The sequence below is a fragment of the Mytilus californianus genome, unplaced genomic scaffold (assembly GCF_021869535.1).
Source record: "Mytilus californianus isolate M0D057914Y unplaced genomic scaffold, xbMytCali1.0.p SCAF_8, whole genome shotgun sequence".
Lineage (NCBI taxonomy): Eukaryota > Metazoa > Mollusca > Bivalvia > Mytilida > Mytilidae > Mytilus > Mytilus californianus.
Genome location: NW_026262734.1, coordinates 105,435,143 through 105,457,623, shown reverse-complemented (window position 1 = coordinate 105,457,623; position 22,481 = coordinate 105,435,143). Strand labels below are relative to the sequence as shown.

Here is a 22,481-nt window from a genome sequence, read left to right as displayed (position 1 = left end):
TATCAACCAATCAATTTACGCTTCATCAACTAATAGACTTAATATCAGCCTTTCAGCTCGTCAGTTTGTATACAGTCTTATTCAGTGCATTAAGTATCACAATATTTTACTGCAAAAAAGGCTGCTTATATTTTAGAGAAGTAGAATACAGTTACAAGACTTGTTTTAAGCTTTGATACTCTGTATTAGATTGACCGATTGTTAGTTGCTTAACGTCGAGTAGCAAATATTACTCTGTGTTCGATGAAAGGGGACCAAAATGTATTTTAAATCAGCACATAATTAAATATTTATGAACTAGAAGGTTTTGCCTTGCTGTGTACTACCTTACTCCACAACGAAAACCATCCGAAGATATGAATCATGTGTCTCAGAAAAAACAGTTGATAGTATGTGTAATTGGATTCAGGTGAAAAATAATTCAAGAGTTACTGTACATGTTTTAAGGTTGCTGGATACAGTGCATACAGAGTTGTCATGTCACAGCAACATGGATTTAGGGGAAGGCTGAAATTGACTAGTGCAGATCTAACATTATTAGACCTGATTTCAGACATAAGTCTTTATATATATATCCAAATAAATACCATGTAAAACTAGTTCCTGATCAATTCTGCAGCTAACATTGATGGTAGTCTGAACTTCATATGACAACACCAATACCAGAGTTTACAATTTACATGGAATCAGTCTTTACTTGATTATGAAATTTCATTGGGTAAAATGCATTGCAACAAGTTCTAGTTTTATATTTAATTCATTTTTTCCATACATTGTTGTGTCTACATATAATGTTGAGTTGTGTTTGGATTTAAGCAGCAAGCGGTCATCTGAATGTGAATTATATTGATTCTGTCAAAGATTGAAGGAAACAATTTCCCCCCAAAAAAGTAGTCAACATTGAGCCCTTTGTAAAAGTCTAATGGTAGAAAGTGAGCACCCAAGTATTATCAACGTTTTTAAAATTTGTTTTTCATAGTTTCTGATTGAATGATCAATTTTTAATGTCATACCACAAATATTGCATACATTAGCAAGACAATCAACATTTTAATTTCATCTGAACATATCCTACTTATTCATATATCAGCATTGCAAGTTTGATTTTCAACATGCAATCTCACAAGGGAAATATGCAGGAAGTCCTGTCATCCTATTATAGCACTTTATTGTGACTCCTACCAGTCATTTATCGTAAATGTTCTGTTCAAAGTCTAAAAGCACCAAATCGCAATTTTTAAGTTTTCTGGTTTGATCTGGCACTGGATAAGACATTTATTCTCTAGTGATGGAGGCAAGACCCACAAGGAGGATGAAGTTTCAAGAAACGGATTCCAGGGGAACATCATATTACTGTAAACAGGGATTGATTTGGCGATTTCAATGCATACATTCTTTGGGGTTATAATTCATGCATTTACGTTAACGACAAATTCATTTTCATACAAATGTTTTTGCTTTCTTAAACAATTTGCATGGGGGATATATTTGCATTTAATAAGCTTAAATAACTCCTGCATGAAAATTTCCCTGTTTACAATATTGCAATATAATAACAATCTTTTATGTTTCAGTTTTGAAAGACATCTTAATAAAGGCTGTTCCAGAATTAAATGCATGGGGAGCATTTTGTTAAGACCTCAAACACCCATAATATAAAATTTTCGTTTCACTTATTCTCTTACAAAATTCCAAAGAAAATGCAACCATCTAAATTATTTGAGTGCTTCCCATCCCCAACACACAATCAATTTTGAAACAGCCCTAAGCAAAACACACAACATCACACATTACAAAACTCTAAATTAACACTTCAAATTTATTGTAATTGTAATCTTTTTTGTATCACTACTGTATGGTTGAAGTATAACAATCTAATGACTGCAGATTTTATTAGTACAAAAGCATTTGAAAACATGTATAAGTTAAATATGAGATTTGTTGTCCATCATCAGTGCTATCCTTTCAATGAAGTCATTCCAGCTCTCATTATTTCATCCACTAGTAACAGGTTGGTGGCTATCACAGTACTGAAAAAGACAATTAAAAGGATTAAATTTTGATATTAAAATTAAATTTGTAGCTGTCACAGTACTAAACAACAATATCTGACCATAGGACACCATGGCCATATTTCATTTCCACGTTCAGTGAACCCCGAAATGTTAGCCAACACCTCATTTGTCATATATTTTTTAAATATCACATCAAAATGAGCATACGTACTAAGTTTCAAGTCAATAAGACCACATTTTAAGGTAAACTCCCTTGAAATTTTAAACCTATTATGGGAAAGACACATGCAGAGTGAGACAGGAAAACAAAATGCATTCATGGCATAAAAACATAATTGTTATACTGAATGTTCCAGTAAATTGGAAACTTTACATCTGTAATAAATCTAAGCTTAAATATTGTCTGAAATGCATAGCACTATAAACCAAAGGTAATCTATGGTTAAAATTTTCTCTCCTTCTGTAGGATGTTCAAATAATCTAAAGTCAGAATAAATGGAGAATGTGTCCATGGGACACAGATGATGCCCTCGCTTGCATATAACATTATAAAGGGGCATAACTAAAGAACAGAAAAAGTGATGCCACCCAAATTCGATCTTGATCTGTGTTTTGTGGTAATAAGCATTGTGTATAAGTATCATAACATTTGGTTGATGCAAACTAAGTAGAAAACGGAAACCAATTTTGGTACGTACGTACAGACGGACAAGGGTAACACTTAATAACCCCTCAGATGACAGCGGGGCATAAAAATTGCACAAATGTTTCAATGTTAGAAGATTTCAAACAATGTTTAAATAATTCTGTTAGAAAAGATGAGCTATGTTTAAATGATTCAATGTCAGGTAAGTTCCACATTTATATGAATCAAGGAATGTTATAAATTTAAAAAAAAATAAATATATGTGATTATACAACAGAATTAGACTAAACTTACCATGAATGCAGTAATTGTCTCTTCACTCTATAATTGTCTAGTATTCCAGCATCTGATGGTATAAGGGCTTCACCTGAAAATATGTAATAATACAAAGTTATCAAAGAAGTTTTATTTCAACAAAATAAAATACTATGGATGAGCTACTTACTTTTAGGATAACCTTTTTCAGTTTGTGCCATAATATCATTTTAACACATCTTCTGTCTCAAGATTTTAACTTTGTTCTGTAATAATATTCTATTTTTATTGTTTCATAGCAAACTAAACAAAACTTTGCATCAATTGTCATCCTAAGCATACCTACTCATTATTCAAAGTATCAGAAAACAGGAAGTAAAATTCTGACGGACCCAAAAGTGCATCACAATCAAGCAACTGATAAAATATGAAGTCATTCTGTTCAGTAGAAGCTGCGAAAATTGTGATGAAAATATTGATTGGACAAATGGTCTGTTAAACTGACCAACAATGTGAATGCAATATAGCCTAACTCATATAGTGAGGGTATATTTCGGATTGTCCTACTGATATACAACATTTAAAAGTTACAGGACAATAAATCTATTTTTTTTTTGGCAAACCCTGGTTTAACTTCTGAAGTTTGATCTACTATGTGTTCTAAGCTACCTAAAAAAGTAGTTTTTTAAATAAACTTTTACATGTATCTATCAAAAGATGGTGTAATAAACTGCTTCGCTGAGCGCAGCTAGATACGCCCGCAGAGGTCCAACCCTGAACAGTTGGGACAAAAATGGACACAATATTCAAGCTTGATTCAGGTCCGAATTTGGATTGTAATTAAATATTTGACATATTATAGGTTTCTGAATAAATGTAGTCAAAGATCTTGAAATTGGTTATATGAATTGAATTTATATTCAATTAAAGATTTCTTGCTGTTGTGCAATACTTAGTAAATCTGTTGTCAGACTATAAACAAATAAAGTTCAATTAATTCTCAATGTCATATTAGAAATTTATGAAAATAAAAAGGGAGCTTACATCAATAGATATAAACAATTCACCAAAGTTTCATGAGAATTGGTGACAGTATTTTTGAGTTATTGTCCGAAAACTGGAAAATCACCCCTTTTTTTAATGAATAAAACCCCATAACTCAGAAATGTAAAATGTAAAATTTATAAAATTCTAAAGGGAGCTCATGTCAATAGATATAAACAATTCACCACAATTTCTTGCAAGTTGGTGAAAGCATTCTTGAATTATTGTCCAAAAACTGGAAAATCCCCCTTTTTTTAATGAATAAAACCCCATAACTCGGAAACGTAAAATCTAAATTTTATAAAAAACGAAAGGGAGCTCACGTCAATAGATATAAACAATTCACCAAAGTTTTATGCAAATTGGTTAAAGCATTTTTGAGTTAATGTCCGACATGTTGACGACGGACGGACAGACGGACAGAGGTATACCATAATACGTCCCGTAAACGGGCGTATAAAAATAAGTGTTGTGCCATTAATATTCCCCAAGTCATAAACATTTTTTTTTGCTTTTTAAAGGGGCACTAGCTACGAGATATAAAAAAATATATAAAATATGATTTTTTTTGTTCAATCATTAATGAAAGTGGAATAGTGAAATAATAATTCGCTTTTAGCAGCCAGTATGGTCTAATTTTGTCAAAATAAGCAAATAAATATTGATGATGAATTATTCACTTGCTAATTCGACCTCATTGAATCCGTTTTCATGTGAACTTCAATTTAACCCCTTAGATAGAGTTGGATAACGCATGAATTGTGTGCATGTTTGATTATTTAAAGGAAATGAATGTCAACATTGAAAGTAAACAAAGGTAATTCATTTAATTGACTGATTCGATCCTCAAAAAAATCATTCTTATACAGGTAAAAATGATGATTAACATATATTCTTAATCTATAAATGAAATTAAATAGACCTAGAAGAATCCAATTGCACGAGTTGCGCTATCTATTAATATCTTTATTTATGTTTATATCCCTTATATGGGCACTGGTGGTTTTCGGGAGGTCAACTCGACAGTTAATTAGATGGCGTCTAGGCTAAAATACACACAAAACGAAGCTACATATTATCGACCCTATGCCCTGTAAATTGTTTATTTTAGATTTTTTATAATTGTTTTACATTGTTATATAAGAAATATGAGAATTGGAGTCAAATTGGTGAACATGAATTTGACAGCTAGTGCCCCTTTAAAGTATCAAGTTGTTTCCCCCGATTTTTAAACAAATTTTGTTGTTTCTAGATTATAAATTTTGTTAACAGATTTTTTTGTTGATACAACTGATGTCACCTTATTAGTGCAAGCTGTTGCTTAAAAACTTGTTAAAAGGCCTGCTAAAAGACCTATTCATCCCACCGGTAGTTTGACTATCAATTTTACCTGTTTTTATATCTAGTCCTACAGCCTGTTGAGGACCTGTATATTCCTCCTGTAATTTAACTATAGATTCCTGAGGGTCTAAACCAGAGTTCTGGGCTAGAACCTTGATGATGATAAGTAGGGCATCAGCAAATGCTTGTACTCCTACAAAATAAATGTTGTCAATAGATTTGCATTCAACACAGCAATTTTTAATCCTCCATTGTGATATCAGCACAATCAGAATTTGGTACTAACAGAATGTTTAAGTTTCTCATTTCTGATGCACCAAAGATGTATCGATTGAATCAGAAAAAGATCCTCGTATGAACAGGAAGTTTTCTACAATTATCAACCTTATTTACTGTGAATTCGTTTATTTTTGTGGGTACCAATTTTTAGTGGATTGCCACAAATAATAATGAATCCACAGTAACACCACTACTTTCACATGAATTAAAGAGGTTGTAACAAGTCAGGTATGTGACTGTTGTTATCAATGAATTTCAGAGTGAAATAATATGAACTACCTTTTAAGGTTTGTGTAAAAGTAACTCTATACACTTTTCTTTTACAGTCCTATATACACAGCCAACTCAACCGAGGTACAAAACATACTGTGAATTCATTATTATTCGTTGGATACAAATTTTGGTGGATTTCGTTGCATTTAAAAACCACAAATTTAATGTTCAACGAAATGCATATTCTTTATTAGGTTGTATACAGATTTTGGCAAAACCACGAAATCAAATATCCTCGAAAATGCAAGTTTTCCTCAAACCACGAAAATTGATTCACACGTAAATAAATGAATCCACAGTATGCTGTCACTATATAAACAGAATGACGGGTAACAAATTTAGTGGGTTTTTTTCAAACTTATATTAGAGTGCATATATTTTATAAATAACATACCAAGTCTTGCACGACCTTTGACCTCATTTTTGTACTGCATCAGTTCTTGGTATGCAGCTATCTCAAATGCTCCAGCTCCAGGTAGAACACAGGCTGTAAAAGAACAAATGAAATAAGTCAATCACTTTTAATTGGATTCAATTCACCAAGGAAATAATCAAATGCATATTCAACCACTGAGGTTGAGAGTTCAAAGCCTGCTCTTCACAGGGTGTTTTCACTTATAATCTTAATTTATTGACAAAGGTTGCCAGTTTTCCTATCAAAGATTGGCGATTATTTCCGGGCTTCTTTCTGGACTTCCTCCACCAATGAAAACTGGTTGCCATTACATAATCATGGTCGCTGAAAGTAATGTTAAACCCCAACAAACCAACATATTCAACCATATATTTGGAATCCTCTTTTATCTCAATTTTTATTGTATTTTCTTATATAACTAAAACAGAACACATGAATTATTTAATCAAAAAACACTGCATAATACATGCCTTGACTTTGTCATTTTTTTTTCTGAATATCCCACTTAGAATTATAATTATATGTTTTTATCTGTTTGGTGGAACTAAGAACATTTGTAGCTATAAAAAGGTCTACAAAGGAGAAAATAAAATATCAATGCCCATTACATGGTTTACTGTCGGACTGACACAATATTCCATTCCATTCTTTCAAATATTACAATATGAGTAATTTATTAAATATACTATTTTTTTCCCCTTTGATACAGGTTGAAACTTGGAATTTTTGTTGTTGCTCCTTTTCAGTTACCTGTACAAATTAAATTTGATATTTACAGTATACATAGTGTGTTTTATGCAGCATTTCAATACAGATGACTAATTTTACTTATTATTTTCCAGCTTCAAAACCTTCAAAAGTAATTCACACTATTTGTGGACAGACTGGGAAGACACCAAAATATATACTTACAGAATAACTCTTTAAAGAATACAGTAAATAATATACTAACCATCTTCAATACCATTTTTGACAGCTCTGAGTCCATCCCTGATAGCATCTTTGATCTGAGTAAGAGTATGTTTGTTTGGACCTTTGATCAGCAGACTCACAGACTGAGGATGTTTACATTCTTCTATAAATGTATACTTGCTTTCTCCCTGTAAAATTAGTCATTTACAACATGAATTTATATAAAGGTAAAAACTTATTTTTTCTGATTCCTCAGCACTATCTATAAATTCTGTTAAACATTTTTGTTGAGTATAAAAATTCATGTTTTTGATTATCCACAAAATTAAACACCCAAGTATACATTTTTTTCAGTAATATTAATTTGCAGAATGTACATGTCACAGACTCTTCTATCTATATTCTAATGCTTACAACTTACAGCAAGAATGTTTTCAAAAGCTAAATACTGTGTATTCATAACTATTCGGGGGATTCCAATATCTGTGGATCTTGTTGGTACAGGTGAACCAACAATTTAAATGTTCAACAAATTACAAATTCATTATAGGCTTGCATGCAGACTTTGGCAAAACCTTGAAATAAAAATTCTACAAAAATGTAAGTTTTCCTCGATCCACAAAAATAAATGAATCCACAATAATTGCAAGACTTGTTATAAGCATCACTTTGTACATTACTTATCTTATACCATTGCGTTTTAAGACAAATAGATTTATCTGTTTTTAACTTACCAAAACTTGCTCATATACTAGACCAGCAAATCCCAGACAATCTGGTGTTAGGTCATCAACAGAGTTCATGGCCATTCCTCCAACAGCTAGCGACAACCTGTAATATATAAATTGGTGAAAGCATTCTTGAGTTATTGTCCGAAAACTGGAAAATCCCCCTTTTTTTAATGAATAAAACCCCATAACTCAGAAACGTAAAATCTAAAATTAAAAAAAAACGAAAGGGAGCTCAAGTCAATAGATATAAACAATTCACCAAAGTTTTATGCAAACTGGTTAAAGCGTTTTTGAGTTAATGTCCGACATGTTGACGACGGACGGACGGACAGAGGTATACCATAATACGTCCCGTAAACGGGCGTATAAAAACAAATTGCTCACGAGAATGAGTTGTTCTACAGTAATTTACCTTTCCATATTTCTCCTTTTTGCTCTTCTCAATCCAATGATTCCTTCCTTTGCCAACAAGTCTAAAGACAATGGGTCAATTCCCTACAATAAATTTTCATCATGGTCATAACTTAAGCTTCAAGTGTTCAAATTTTATGACAGAACTCAAAAACCCAGGGCTTTAAAGCTGTGAAGTTTCACAAGCTTTTCTCAACACTAGCACAAGTCTTGTGACATTAAATTATGATGACTTATTTTACTGATACCATTTCTGTATTTAAATTATTACCAATGATATATATCTAGGTGATATCATCTACTGTCAAACGGACAAAGTATCACAATTAATTACCTTACAATCATTTAAATATAGAAGACAAAATTTTTGAAATAATTTCTCTTTACAAAACAACTTCATCATTGAATAGTTTTAAAGGAAATTGTTCATGTAATAGCATAGTTAAATGAAGATTTATGAAAATTTAATCAAACAAAGGATAATGGAGGAGAAATTATCTCATAAATGAATTGTTACTTTTTCCCTGTGAATCCTCGTTTCGTACAGTCCAAATTACCTTTTGGTTTATAACAACAAAGCTTTTCTTGTTGCCATCACAGACTTTTTTCTTCAGAGCAATGATTTTCTCTACTCTATCATCAATAAACTTCCTCTCAGCCTGAACAAACTTCTCTCGCTCTTCAGCAGTCTTGTAGAAAATTCCTGAATTCACCTCACTATAAAAGTAATAGGTATAGTAATAATAATGATAATAACTATTTATTTAAAGAGGGCAACTCAGGACTGCATTCAGTCATGGTGCATTGTTTATTTTTATTATTGGCAGATGGTGATATGCAATTATATATAGTGACAATTTATTGGGCCACTACCACCATATATAGTGGTTAATCCATTTTATGTCACATCTGTATGTTTCTGTTTTACCTTGTTCATAGTCTGCATTTTATGTCCAGATTTAAAATCTCATTATAGCTTATGTTTATTGTAAATATCTTTAAATGACTAAATAAACTGTTAACACAGAGATATGTCTCGCCTATTTGTTATTTTAATAATGCAAATGTTGAATTTAAAATAGCAATACTTTAACATGTAAGTTATGCAAATATTCAAATACAATGAATCATGACTGAAGGTACAGGGCTAAAAAATCTCCATGGAAATGAGATGTGCCAATGCTAATACAACTGCATACCAAATACCATTGACTTTTCATAAGTTGTTCCCTTTAAACAAAGCTAAACACAAACATTAACTTGTAAACTATGTAAAAGTCCATGAACCATAATGAGGGGGTGGGGTTATATAATCTCCATGGAAATGAAACTTGCAAATTCCAATACATTTGCATATCAAATATCATAGACTTAACATTAGAGGTTCCTCTTTAACTGACCTAATCACAAACTAATACATGAAAACTAAGCAAGAGTTTCAAAGTCAATAGTTCATGACTGAGTGGGCGGGGCCAAATAATCTTCATGGAAATGAGATATGCCAATGCTTATACAACTGCATACCAAATATCATTGATCTACCACTAGTAGTTCCCCATAAACTGACCTAATCACAAACTAATAAATGAAAACTAAGCAAAAGTTTCAAAGTCAATAGAGCATGACTGAGGGGCGGGGCCAACTAATCTCCATGGTAATGAGATGTGCCAATGCTAATACAACTGCATACCAAATATCATTGATCTACCACTAGTGGTTCACCATAAACTAGACCTAATCACAAACTAACACATTGTTGACGCTTACGTCGACAGCATACCTATGTCTCGCTTTTTGACTCCGCCAAGGAGAGACAAAAATGAATTTTACTAATATACTAATAACATAAACTGTACCAGTTTTACCTTATTTTGACAATCAATATATCTTCAGTGAAGCTCGAGGCTAATCCAAAACTTATTACAAATGTAAAATTGAAAATCAACTTACGTTTTTTCATACTCCAATGAAACATTACAAGTTAGGATGTAGGCATCTTCAACACGTTTAGGCATTTGTGGATGACGTGCTCCATGATCTAATACTAAACCTTTTACAAGTCTGAAAGTAAATCATTGTTTATCATAAATATATGACACTACCTCTTAATTTTGACACAGTCAAACCTGAATGTAAAGTATACCTTCGGAACCAGACAAAACTGATCCTATAAGACAAGTGACCTTGGAAATTGAGGTTCAAAATGCATAAGTATTACTACAGCAGGACAAATAAACTGCTTCGCTGAGCGCAGCTAGATACGCCCGCAGAGGTCCAACAATATTCAAGCTTGATTCAGGTCTGAATTTGGATTGTAATTAAATATTTGACATATTATAGGTTTCTGAATAAATGTAGTCAAAGAACTTGAAATTGGTTATTTGAATTGAATTTATATTCAATTAAAGATTTCTTGCTGTTGTGCAATACTTAGTATATCTGTTGTCAGACTATAAACAAATAAAGTTCAATTAATTCTCAATGTCATATTAGAAATTTATGAAAATAAAAAGGGAGCTTACATCAATAGATATAAACAATTCACCAAAGTTTCCTGAGAATTGGTGACAGCATTTTTGAGTTATTGTCCGAAAACTGGAAAATCACCCCTTTTTTTAATGAATAAAACCCCATAACTCAGAAATGTAAAATTTAAAATTTATAAAATTCTAAAAAGAGCTTACATCAATACATGCAAACAATTCACCAAAGTTTCATAAGAATTGCTGTAAGCATTTTTGAGTTTTTGTCCGAAAACTGGAGAATCCCCCCTTTTTTTATGAATAAAACCCTGTAACTTGGAAACGTAAAATCTAAAATTTATAAAAATCGAAAGGGAGCTCATGTCAAAAGATATAAACAATTCACCACAATTTCTTGCTAGTTGGTGAAAGCATCATTGACTTATTGTCCGAAAACTGGAAAATCCCCCTTTTTTTAATGAATAAAACCCCATAACTCGGAAACATAAAATCTAAATTTTATAAAAAACGAAAGGGAGCTCACGTCAATAGATATAAACAATTCACCAAAGTTTTATGCGAATTGGTGAAAGCATTTTTGAGTTAATGTCCGACATGTTGACGACGGACAGACGGACGGACAGACGAACGGACAGACGGACAACGGTATACCATAATACGTCCCGTAAACGGGCGTATAAAAAAGGATCACCTGACAAGATAGATTTTGAAAGAGGTGTCGCAGACCTATATAGCAGGTTTGACTCTACTTGATTCAAATCTAGAGGAAGTCTTTATCTGGGCCAAGTATTTCTTTTCTTATGAATTATGAAGTTTGTAGTATCATTTCAAGTACTTGTGACGAGTTGAAAATAATTATTCATCAAAAATATTTTAAATGGATTTGTACAGCAAATACTGAAGATTTTCTGGATGTTTCAATGACATGCATTTCCTGATTTCGGATATGTTGGGGATACAAAGAAGATACAGCAAACAGACAAACAAGATGGACAGACAAAACATTTACTGCTTGATGACAAAACTTACACAGTGTCCATGTCGGTCTTATGCTGCATCTCCATGATTTCTACCATATGTAAGTCTATTGGTTCATTTCCCTTCTTTACAGATAATACTGCATCGACTACTGCCTGCAAATATAGGGTTTAAAAAACATTTGACTTGTCAGCAATTTATTATAAAAGAAATTCCAAAATAAGATGGATGGACGAATGGCTGTTTAGCATCCAGTGGCAAATCAAATATTCAGGATGAGAACATTGATAATGTGATACAAGTTTAAACACTGCTTTGTCCTAGACTGACACGCTGAGCCAGAGTTTTTAACATGCTAGCTAAAAAGGCAAATGTCAACCTCCCCTTCCCACATTAATCTGACTCCAAGTCAACCAGTCTTTGCTCTAAACTCCTTAATGCCGCATGCTTTGAAGAGAAGCAGCACATACTTATTTTTTTAAAAGTCTTTGGTTTGACTCAGCCATGGTTTGAACCCATGACCTCCCGCACTGACGGCCAACACACTATCAAGAGACCACCAAGGTGATATTGATATAAATTGATTTATTTTGTATTACATAGTTTTGATTGTAACTTTATTTTTATGTAAGTCATTTTGATTTTTCTTACCTCTGTCAGAAGATCTGCCAGTTCAGAGTGCACTTTAGTCTTGAGAGAAGTCTTGGCCACCTGAATCAGTGTGTCACGGTCTATTTCCTTGGATATTTTCACTGCTTCCAACACCTACAAGCATATTTCACATGTTTATTTATTCATCTACACTAAGCTGCTACACATTTTAATGCATACTTTTTTGTCATGTTTACTGTTTAAAGAATACACTTGTATGTTAAAATATATTGCCTTTGTCTTACCATATAGCTTTGGACAGTTTAAATTAACAAGCAGTTGTGCATGTGTTGTCTTGCTGAGAAAGACCCCCCCCCCCCCCTTTCCCTAATTCAAAGTATGAAATCAGAGTGCTTGTGAGTAATGAAGAATCAGAAAGAATTGCATTCGTTTTGCAGTGGGAACTGAATATTAAACATTACAATCCATTGTTGTACAGTGTGTTTTGTATTAAGCATTGAAAGGAAGATAACTCCAATTTTAAATATAACTTTCTTTGATATTTTTAGAACTGATATTAGATTCATACACCACACATCAATTTGTAACTTGAAAATCTGAGTAAATACTTCATTGATATTTTTTTTTAAATGTTCATGGATAGAATGTTGTGTTCAAAGCACTGTTTTTTTTCATCTCAAAAGAGCAATAAAGTGCTGACTATTGATATCAATCAAGCCAGCAACACAGATGCAATCGTTATTCCAAAAAACAGGAAGTAGGTGTCTAGACAGATTTGAAAGTACTCTTACTTCACAAGTTATTACTGTCAAGCTGCTGATTAAATATTCTGTAGTTCTTGAGAAAAGTGTGAAAACAAGGCAATTGAAAAAAACACTCTGGTATAAAATTTCCTTTACAAACACACACATAAACAAACATACTTTACACACATTAAATGTATTTCAAGTCTGTTTATCAAAAAATCATTTTCAAAAAATTCAAAATATTTATATCAATCAATTGTATGAATAAGTTGACCTGTAAATTCAAATGGGTATAATGTTACCTCCAGGGCCTTGTTTCTTGCCAGCTCAAATCCTTCTGTGATTAACCTTGGATGTAGACCCTGAAAAGAGACAATTTTAGATAAAATATTTATAGAATAACTAATCGAAGAATTCAAATAGAGAAAAATATTCAACGAATGACCGAACAACACATTAATTCACGAATGCGTGTAGCGCATGAGTTAATTATCAGTGTTGTTCGGTCACGAGTTGAATATTTTTCGATATTTGAATTCTTTGATTAGTTATTCTTTTTATTACATTGGCAAATGGCTTTTTTATGAAATTAAAGTAGAAAACGAAAGGAACTATATCTTTTTCTACGCATTCACAATTTGTTTTGATCCGACGTTATCGACGTCTTGACAACGCCTTTTGTCGTATGACGTCAGAGGAGTGAAATAACCACGTTTATTTCACATGTGAAATTATTGTTTTTATTTCACTGGGAAATCAATGTAATTCATTGCAACCAATGTAATAAATATTTATAATTTTTTCCTGTCTGAATCTATACTAGGTTCTTTGCATGACTATTGGTGAATTTTGTTCCAAGCAGATTTTTATATTGTACAAGCTTGTTAGGATGAAATTACTTTTTATTAAAGATCTATTGGGTAATATGGATTAATTTATTTCACGAGTACCAATTGTCTTGAATTGAGGAAAAATTTTATTTTCTTGAATATTTGATTTTGTAGTCTTACCAAAGCCAGCATACAAGCTTTTATAAAATTCACACATGGTTAAACATTTAAATTTGTGGTTCACCTTCACCTAAGAAATCGAAATCCGCTAAAAATTGGTATCCCACGAATAATAATGATTCCACAGTACATATTGTATTTGTTTTCATAAATCAAATGTCTAAAACATTTTGGTACCTATATATTCCAATTAATAACCGAAAAGTACGGGAACTTAATTGTCTAGAATTCTGATAAATTGAAACATTAGTATCCACTTAGTGACTTTCACAAGTGTATGCCAAACATTGTTTGTCTGACTGTGCTTTCAGACAAAATTGACATCCGACAGCCACATAATTTGTTTGACCCTGTCTGATGATGTATCGGACCAGTTCAGGGACAGTTTCTAACAAAACATGTGATGCCACTGTTTACAGTTCAATTAAATATGTTTTCACTGAACTAGTACACAATTTTATTTAGGGGCCAGCTGAGGACCACCTCCGGGTGCTGGATTTTCTCGCTGCGTTGAAGGCCCATTGGTGGCCTTCGGCTGTTGTCTGCTCTTTGGTCGGGTTGTTGTCTCTTTGACATATTCCCCATTTCCATTCTCAATTTTATTAATCTGAATTCTGTCGCTTCAATTCAATAAACATTGTTTAAAAAGATTTTACAATTGTAAATCACTTTTTTTATTTAATTTCATTATTTTTATTAAGTTATTTTGCCTAATTTGCAATTGTCATTTTTTAACCTGAAATAGCAGGTTCTAATCATACTAAAACCCCAGTACTGATAAAATTCTGAGTTTGCTAATTAGGACATATTGTACAAGTACCATTGTAAGCACAAGTCTGGAAAATCTAATTTTACCAGCAACTGTTTTTTTTCACTGCTAATCTGGTTTTGGGTCATAGATGATGGTTGCAAATATTAGAAAATAAATGTGGATATTGTCCACATGTGGACACAGATGATGCCCCCGCTTGCATATCATATAGTTATAAAGGGACATAACTGAAGAACGGTAAAAGTGACGCTACCCAAAAATTTTGTGGTAATAAGCATTGTGTGTAAGTCTCATAAACATAGAGAACAGAAACTAAAAATTCAGCAATTTTTCTATTTGTAAACACGCATAACTCTTGAACCGTTGTGTATAAGTTTTATAACATTTGGTTGAGACAAACTAAAGATAGAGAACGCAAACGAAAAATTCAGCAATTTTTATGTTTATAAAGGGACATAACTCAAGAATGGTAAAAGTGTCGCCACCAAATTTCGTACTTAATCTGTATCATGTAGTAATTAGCATTGTGTATAAGTTTCATAACATTTGGTTGAGGAAAAATTTGTACTTGATCTTAGTTTTGTGGTAATGAATATTGTGTATAGGTTTCATAATGTTTGGTTGGGGCAAACTTAAGTTACAGAATGGAAACTAAAAATGTTGCAATCTTTCGATTTATAAAGGGGCATAACTCAATAATGGTTAAAGTGACACTACCCAAATTCAACTTGATCTGTGTTTTATCAGTGGCAGTCAAAATTAAACATTGCAATGTATTAAGCATTGATTGTAGTTGATTCAACTATAATCATGGACAAAGGAAGATAACTCCAATTTTAAAAATATTTGATATTTAGAAGAAATTAAAAATTTTGCAATTTTTCCATTTATAAAGGGGCATAACTCTAGAACGGTTGAAGTGACGCCACCAAAATTCAAACTTGATCTGTGTTTTGTGGTAATAAGCATTGTGTATAAGTTTCATAACATTTGGTTGAGGCAAACTCAAGTTAGAGAACGGAAACCAATTATGGGATGTACGTACGTACAGACAGACAAGGGTAAAACTTTATGCCCCCACAGCTACGGCGGGGGCATAATAAAAAAGTAAATTCTGATTGTCAAGTTGTTTAAGTAATATTTAGTGAATTCAAGTGGAGGAATAGAAACAAATATACAATCAAAACTAATGCTTTACAATTCAAAGCAAAGATGTGAATTGTTCTGCTAGAAACTCTCTGAATAAGAGGGGACTGCAACAAGTAAGAAATTAAAATTCATTTTCCCCCATCCAACAAAAATATTTTATTCAGACGTAATTGGTATGGCTATCTGACCAAAATGTTGGGCAAAAGCTCAGAGAGTTTGAAACAGACTGTTATGAGTAAATTACAAAGTACTGAGATTAAAATGAAATATAAAATAAAATGCTCCGCTGGGGCGCAGCTTGATACGACCGCAGAGGTCAAACCCTGAACAGTTGGGGCAAGTATGGACACAACATTCAAGCTTGATACAGCACTGAATTTGGATTGTAATTAAATATTTGACACAGCATAGGTTTCTGACACAGAATGAAAGTGGTCTAAGAACTTATAATTTTTTAATTTACCTATTCATATATGTGATGGACTGTGAAACTCAGATCAGGAGATTGGGAAATTTTGGTCAGGAGATTAGGACTCAGATCAGGAGGTTTTTAATCGACATAAATTTTGTCGTAAATGTAACCGTGTGCTGTAAAAATGGTCTTTTAAAGTGTGTTTTCTTCAACTTTCCATCCAATTTATTATGTTTATAGTACCCTTGTACTTATAAAGTATCTCCATCTTTATATTTTACATGTTCAATCTAACATTTTTTTTTTTCAGTATGTTCTTTAAATTTTTTACTTCATATTCTATAAAACATTTATTGCAACCAGAACATTTGTTTAACTATCTGCAAATAGCTTTTGTTTGCATACTCAGAAAATCATTCTAAATGTAAAACAAGGGTCATAGTTATTATATAAATTTCAATTTAAGCCTTGAAAGGAAGTATAGAATCCTCAAATAATTTTCAAATTATTATTTTTTTATTTGTCCTAAGACATTTAAAATCATTTATTTACCATCCTTTTATGATTATTTGTTCAATTTATATTTTATTTATATTCTTTTAAAAATTTTCATTATTAAAAGGAAAGTAACTTAAAACAGGATAAATCAAGGGAAGTAACCCAATAAATACACAGTATTTGTTACACAACGGCAGTTAGCCTGAGGTAAAAAATCGTTGATTACCAGTATGTTTGACACCCAAGCTGACAAGTGAAGCCATATAATTATGCATGTTAATTGATTTACAGGTAAAATATAACTTCAGGTAATGTGAGTTACACCAGATGCCTGAGATGATATGTTGGGCAGAAATTTTTCATTCATGAAAAATTTTATACACGGGATTATAATTTTCCTCTTCAACCGGAGGTCGGGAGGAGACTCCTGAAAACAGGATTATTGTACTCCTGTCGGGAGGTTCACATGTATGCTATTCAAACCATATCATTATTATTTGCTTTTATATATAAATCAGAAATAACCAATTTAAAATGGAAAATTTTAAAGAAAAAAAAGGAAAAAAAAATCCCCCCCCCAAATTTTTTGAACCCCCTTATGATTCATCGCCCCCACACTCAATCCCAGCTTTCCCTTTGTGGTATGGTACCTTGCAGTACAATTTTAGAGAGATCCATTCACTTGAACACAAGTTATTGTCTGGAAACTAGAAAAATGCTTGTTTTTTTGTCCCTTTTTGGCCCCTAATTCCTAAACGTTTAGGGCAATTACCCCCAAACTCCAACCCAGCTTTCCCTTTGTGATATGGAACCTTGCAGTACAATTTCATAAAGATCCATACACTTACAAACAAGTTATTGTCCTGAAACTAGAAAAATGCTTGTTTTTTGCCCCTTTTTGGCCCCTAATTCCCAAAATTTGGAGGAAATTACCCCCAAAAATCAATCCCAGTATTCCCTTTGTGATATGGAACCTTGTGATACAATGTCAGAGAGATCCATACACTTACACACAAGTTATTGTCATGAAACTAGAAAAATGCTTGTTTTTTGCCCCTTTTTGGCCCCTAATTCCTAAAATTTGGAGGCAATTACCCCCAAAATCAATCCCAGCATTCCCTTTGTGATATGGAACCTTGTGGTACAATGTCAGAGAGATCCATATACTTACACACAAGTTATGTCTGGAAGTTACAAAAATGCTTATTTTTGGCTCCTTTTTGGCCCCTAATTCCTTAACTGTTAGTACCATAACCCCCAAAATCAATCCCCACCTTCCTTTTGTGGTATTGAACCTTATGGTAAAATTTCATTGAGATCCATTCACTTAAACTAAAGTTAGAGTGCGAAAACTAATGTGTATTCGGACGACGACGCCGGACGACGACGACGACGACGACGCCAACGTCATACCAATATACGACCACAAAATTTTTTTTGCGGTCGTATAAAAAACCACTTATTTCAAACTACTCACTTCTGAGATGTAAAGATCAGCCTGTTTGAGGAGTTCTCCAATGATAAGAACGTTTGATGTTGTACCATCTCCTGTGATATCATCCTGGGCAGTGGCTACTCTGGCAATTAGTGAAGCTGTTGGATGCTGGATTTGCTGTCAAAGATGTAATGGAACATTTTATTATTCAATGACATTAACAGACAAATTGTCAATACAGAAATCGGTCTTATTTTTGCTAATATGTTTCATCTAGGTATTAAAATAAAAAATGTTTGCATGGTTTTATAACCAAAAAAGAAAGTATCGAGCTTAACTCAGACATGTCAGAACTTGATTAAATTTTCAACTAGAAATTGTTAATGAGTGATGTGAAGCTGACTTTAAGAGTTATGATCAGTGACATTAAATCTTAATCCTACCATTTCATGTAGTAGTACGTTTCCATCCTTGGTCAGTTTAATATCTCCAGAACCAGACACCAACCTGTCAAATTATAAATACAGCAAAATTAGTGAAATTTCTATGCACAAGAAATAAATTGCAATATAAATCACTGTGCAAATAAACTTCGGTTTCTGCAGACATTTGGGTCCTGCATGTAAGACATTTATGCCAGTCCTATCAACCAGACCTACTTTACAATAAAAAAAAATAATCAGTTTTAGTTTGATTAAAGCCTTTAAACAGACAGGGAATAGAAAAATCATATTAAGGATACGACTGTAATTTTTGTTTTACACAAAGACATCATTTGACAAACCTTCTAAAAGTAAGATTATGAAGTCAGCACTTCAGTGTTGACATGAATTATCACTGATATGGTCATAATTATAAATTAACTGTTTACAATACTTTGATTTTTTTCTATATTAGGATTTTCTAGCCCATGAATAGATTACCTTAGCTGTATTTAGCAAAGCCTAAGGAATCTTGGGTCCTCAATGCTCTTCAACTTTGTATTTCATTTGACTTTTAAACTTTTGATTCTGGGGTCACTGATGAGTCTTTTGTAGACAAAACATGTGTCTGGCTGACATAATTTTAATCCTTTGTATCTATGATGAGTTTAATTTGACCTTCAATTTCATTATCTAATAATAATAGTAAACTAAAACTGTTGAAAACTTTGTGTTATGGCCATTCAGAGCTCCCACAAAAATTCGTTGGGAACTTGCTTAAAGAAAATGGCAACTTCCAATAAGACTTCATGGTTCAGCATTGTCATTGATAGTAAAAAAAAATATCCGATAAAAAAGTTGAACAGCAGGCCTCGACAATAACGCTTGTCCGATTGTCCGGTACCAGAGGAAAAAAAGGTCGGACAAGTAAAAGCTAGATTAAGCTTGTCCGACGGGACAAGTAAAATTATTCTGCAGAAAATAAATTTAATCCAACTTTGATGAACAAAGTAATTATAAACAAAAAACAAGAAAAGAAGATAAAAACAAGTATTAATTTGACATGTTTACTTGCAAACCGATAATTTTAAACTGGATCTTTGTCAGGTACTTTTTAATAGGTAAAAGGCATACTATTTTCGGAAACCAGTTTTACTGATCCGAATCAGCGATGCGCTTTGTAGAAAAGGTAACTTTACAAGACAGTTCTTCACCAGCTCGGAAACGATTCGGCTCCTAAGTTTAATAGACAGTTTGGCACCCTAGGAGACATATTTAATAGACATGATTAATAGACAGTTTGGAAACGCAGGAGACATTTCGGGACCAAGACAAATCAGTACCTCGTTTTCCTACCTTATTCTGTTGCTTTATAATAAATACCATACCGGTAATTTTTTTAACAAAAATATTTTTTAAATAAAAAAGAAGAAATTATTTACCATAAAATTCACAAAATCATATTTGATCATATGTAGAAAGAAACAATACTTGCAATACGGTGACCTATAGTTGTTAATTTCTGTGTCATTTGGTCTCTTGCAGAGAGTTGTCTCATTTTCAATCATACATCATCTTCTTTTTTTTATTGATTGCATTTGAATAAAATTGAGAATGGAAATGGGGAATGTGTCAAAGAGACAACAACCCGACCACAGAACAGACAACAGCAGAAGGCCACCAACAGGTCTTCAATGCAGCGAGAAATTCCCGCACCCGGAGGCGTCCTTCAGCTGGCCCCTAAACAAATATATATACTAGTTCAGTGATAATGAACGCCATACTAAACTCCAAATTGTACACAAGAAACTAAAATTAAAAATAATACAAGACTAACAAAGGCTAGAGGCTCCTGACTTGGGACAGGCGCAAAAATGCGGCGGGGTTAAACATGTTTATGAGATCTCAACCCTCCCCCTATACCTCTAGCCAATGTAGAAAAGTAAACGCATAACAATACGCACATTAAAATTCAGTTCAAGAGAAGTCCGAGTCTGATGTCAGAAGATGTAACCAAAGAAAATAAACAAAATGACATTAATACATAAATAACAACAGACTACTAGCAGTTAACTGACATGCCAGCTCCAGACTTCAATTAAACTGATTGAAAGATTATGTCTTCATCATATGAATATCAGGCACAATCCTTCCCGTTAGGGGTTTAGTATCATACCATCATAACATATATCTTTTTTCAACTTAAACAACCAGGATACAAATCCAATGAGTGTACATTGACAGGCCTATCAGACGGTGCCTCATGTGCAGAGTCTGATGAGACTTTGGCATTGATGAAAACTAGAACCTAAGCCCTGTGACATGACTAGATTCAGTTGTTCTCGACTCATATTTTTGAAAAGTATTTCAAAAGATATAAATCAAATTCTGTTCTGTTGTTTTAATTCATTTTGTTCCTTGGATCAACTTATTAGGCAAAAAAGGTTATTATTAAGATTTGTTTTGGACAAGTTCCAATTTCATTCGGACAAGTAAGTTTTGGGTTGTACTTGTCCTACTGGACAAGTTGAAAAAAAAGTTATTGTAGAGGCCTGAACAGTTGAATGCAAACGATATGAACCTAAAAGTCTTATATTATAGGACTAGACAGGATTTTGAAGCTTTCATTACAAAAACTAGTAGAAACAATACCCTTCCTCCTCCCCCCAAAAAAAGTCCACTTGTCATTATAATGTCAATTTTTATAGCTGAATCAGGGATATGTACATAATCATCACTGCCATTTTTTTCACAGATTTTGCATTCCAGAAATAACAAAAACTCTCTTAAACAAAATGACATACAAATGTATATCTATAGGGACATTCTGTTTATAGATTCTAGAAAATTCTTCATACTGAAACCATGTGGTAACCACATGTCCGATCATGATTCTTAAAAAAATTATGAATTTAGTAAAATTCTTACATCTTCAGTGTGCCCTTTGGACCAAGATTAGATTTAAGAACATCTTGAAGACCTTTCGCTGCACTTATGTTTACAGCTAAGGCTTGTGCAGCTCTTGCAACTTCAGCTTTCGGATTTAGCGACTTGATTGCAGACATGTTTCTTTTTGTGTTAATCGCTAAGATACGAGATTTCAGTTTTTCAACGAGACTTGAAGGAGCCTTCAGTAATTTCAATCGAGGTACCAAAGAGGGAAATAGGTGAAATGTCGTTAAGCAAGCTAAAAAAAAATTAAAAAAATGACACAACTGTGTGATTGTATAATAATAATATTTCTTATATTAGAATATCAATTTTTACACTTTTTTTTACGTTATATGAAATTATTCGTTTTTAGACATACAAATAACTCTTTAGGCACATATTCTATAAATTATTGCCGGAAAACACCAAAAACGGGTTTTACAGTTATTATATAAATAACACATAGCTGAGAGGGTGATAGAGCAGATTGTTACCCCGAGAAAACATTGTCAACTGAGGCGAAGCCAAGGTTGACAATGTCTTTTCGAGGGGTAACAATCTGCTCTATCACCCTCTCAGATATGTGTTATTTAATTTATTATACTGAATGTTCTGTTATTACTGTCGATTAAATTTCAAATTCAAAGTAATAAATTATGACGTCTTGTACATAACAACCATCCGTATTTAATAAAGCGCACACTTGATCAA

The 22,481-nt window shown here is 32.7% G+C and overlaps 1 protein-coding gene across 1 annotated transcript; it reads right to left on the bottom strand.

The window, feature by feature from the left end:
- Positions 1 to 1,875: 1,875 nt before the first annotated feature.
- LOC127712581 (T-complex protein 1 subunit zeta-like) lies at positions 1,876 to 21,939 on the bottom strand. The gene is made up of 15 exons (XM_052219091.1): positions 21,768 to 21,939; positions 18,861 to 18,924; positions 18,460 to 18,594; positions 13,444 to 13,503; positions 12,435 to 12,548; positions 11,835 to 11,938; positions 10,273 to 10,383; positions 8,880 to 9,039; positions 8,324 to 8,406; positions 7,915 to 8,011; positions 7,221 to 7,368; positions 6,248 to 6,340; positions 5,351 to 5,494; positions 2,956 to 3,028; positions 1,876 to 2,030 (listed from the first exon to the last, which is right to left on the bottom strand). Exons 1-15 carry the CDS (start codon positions 21,902 to 21,904, stop codon positions 1,958 to 1,960), a joined length of 1,596 nt encoding a protein of 531 aa, XP_052075051.1. The 5' UTR covers positions 21,905 to 21,939; the 3' UTR covers positions 1,876 to 1,957.
- Positions 21,940 to 22,481: the final 542 nt, after the last annotated feature.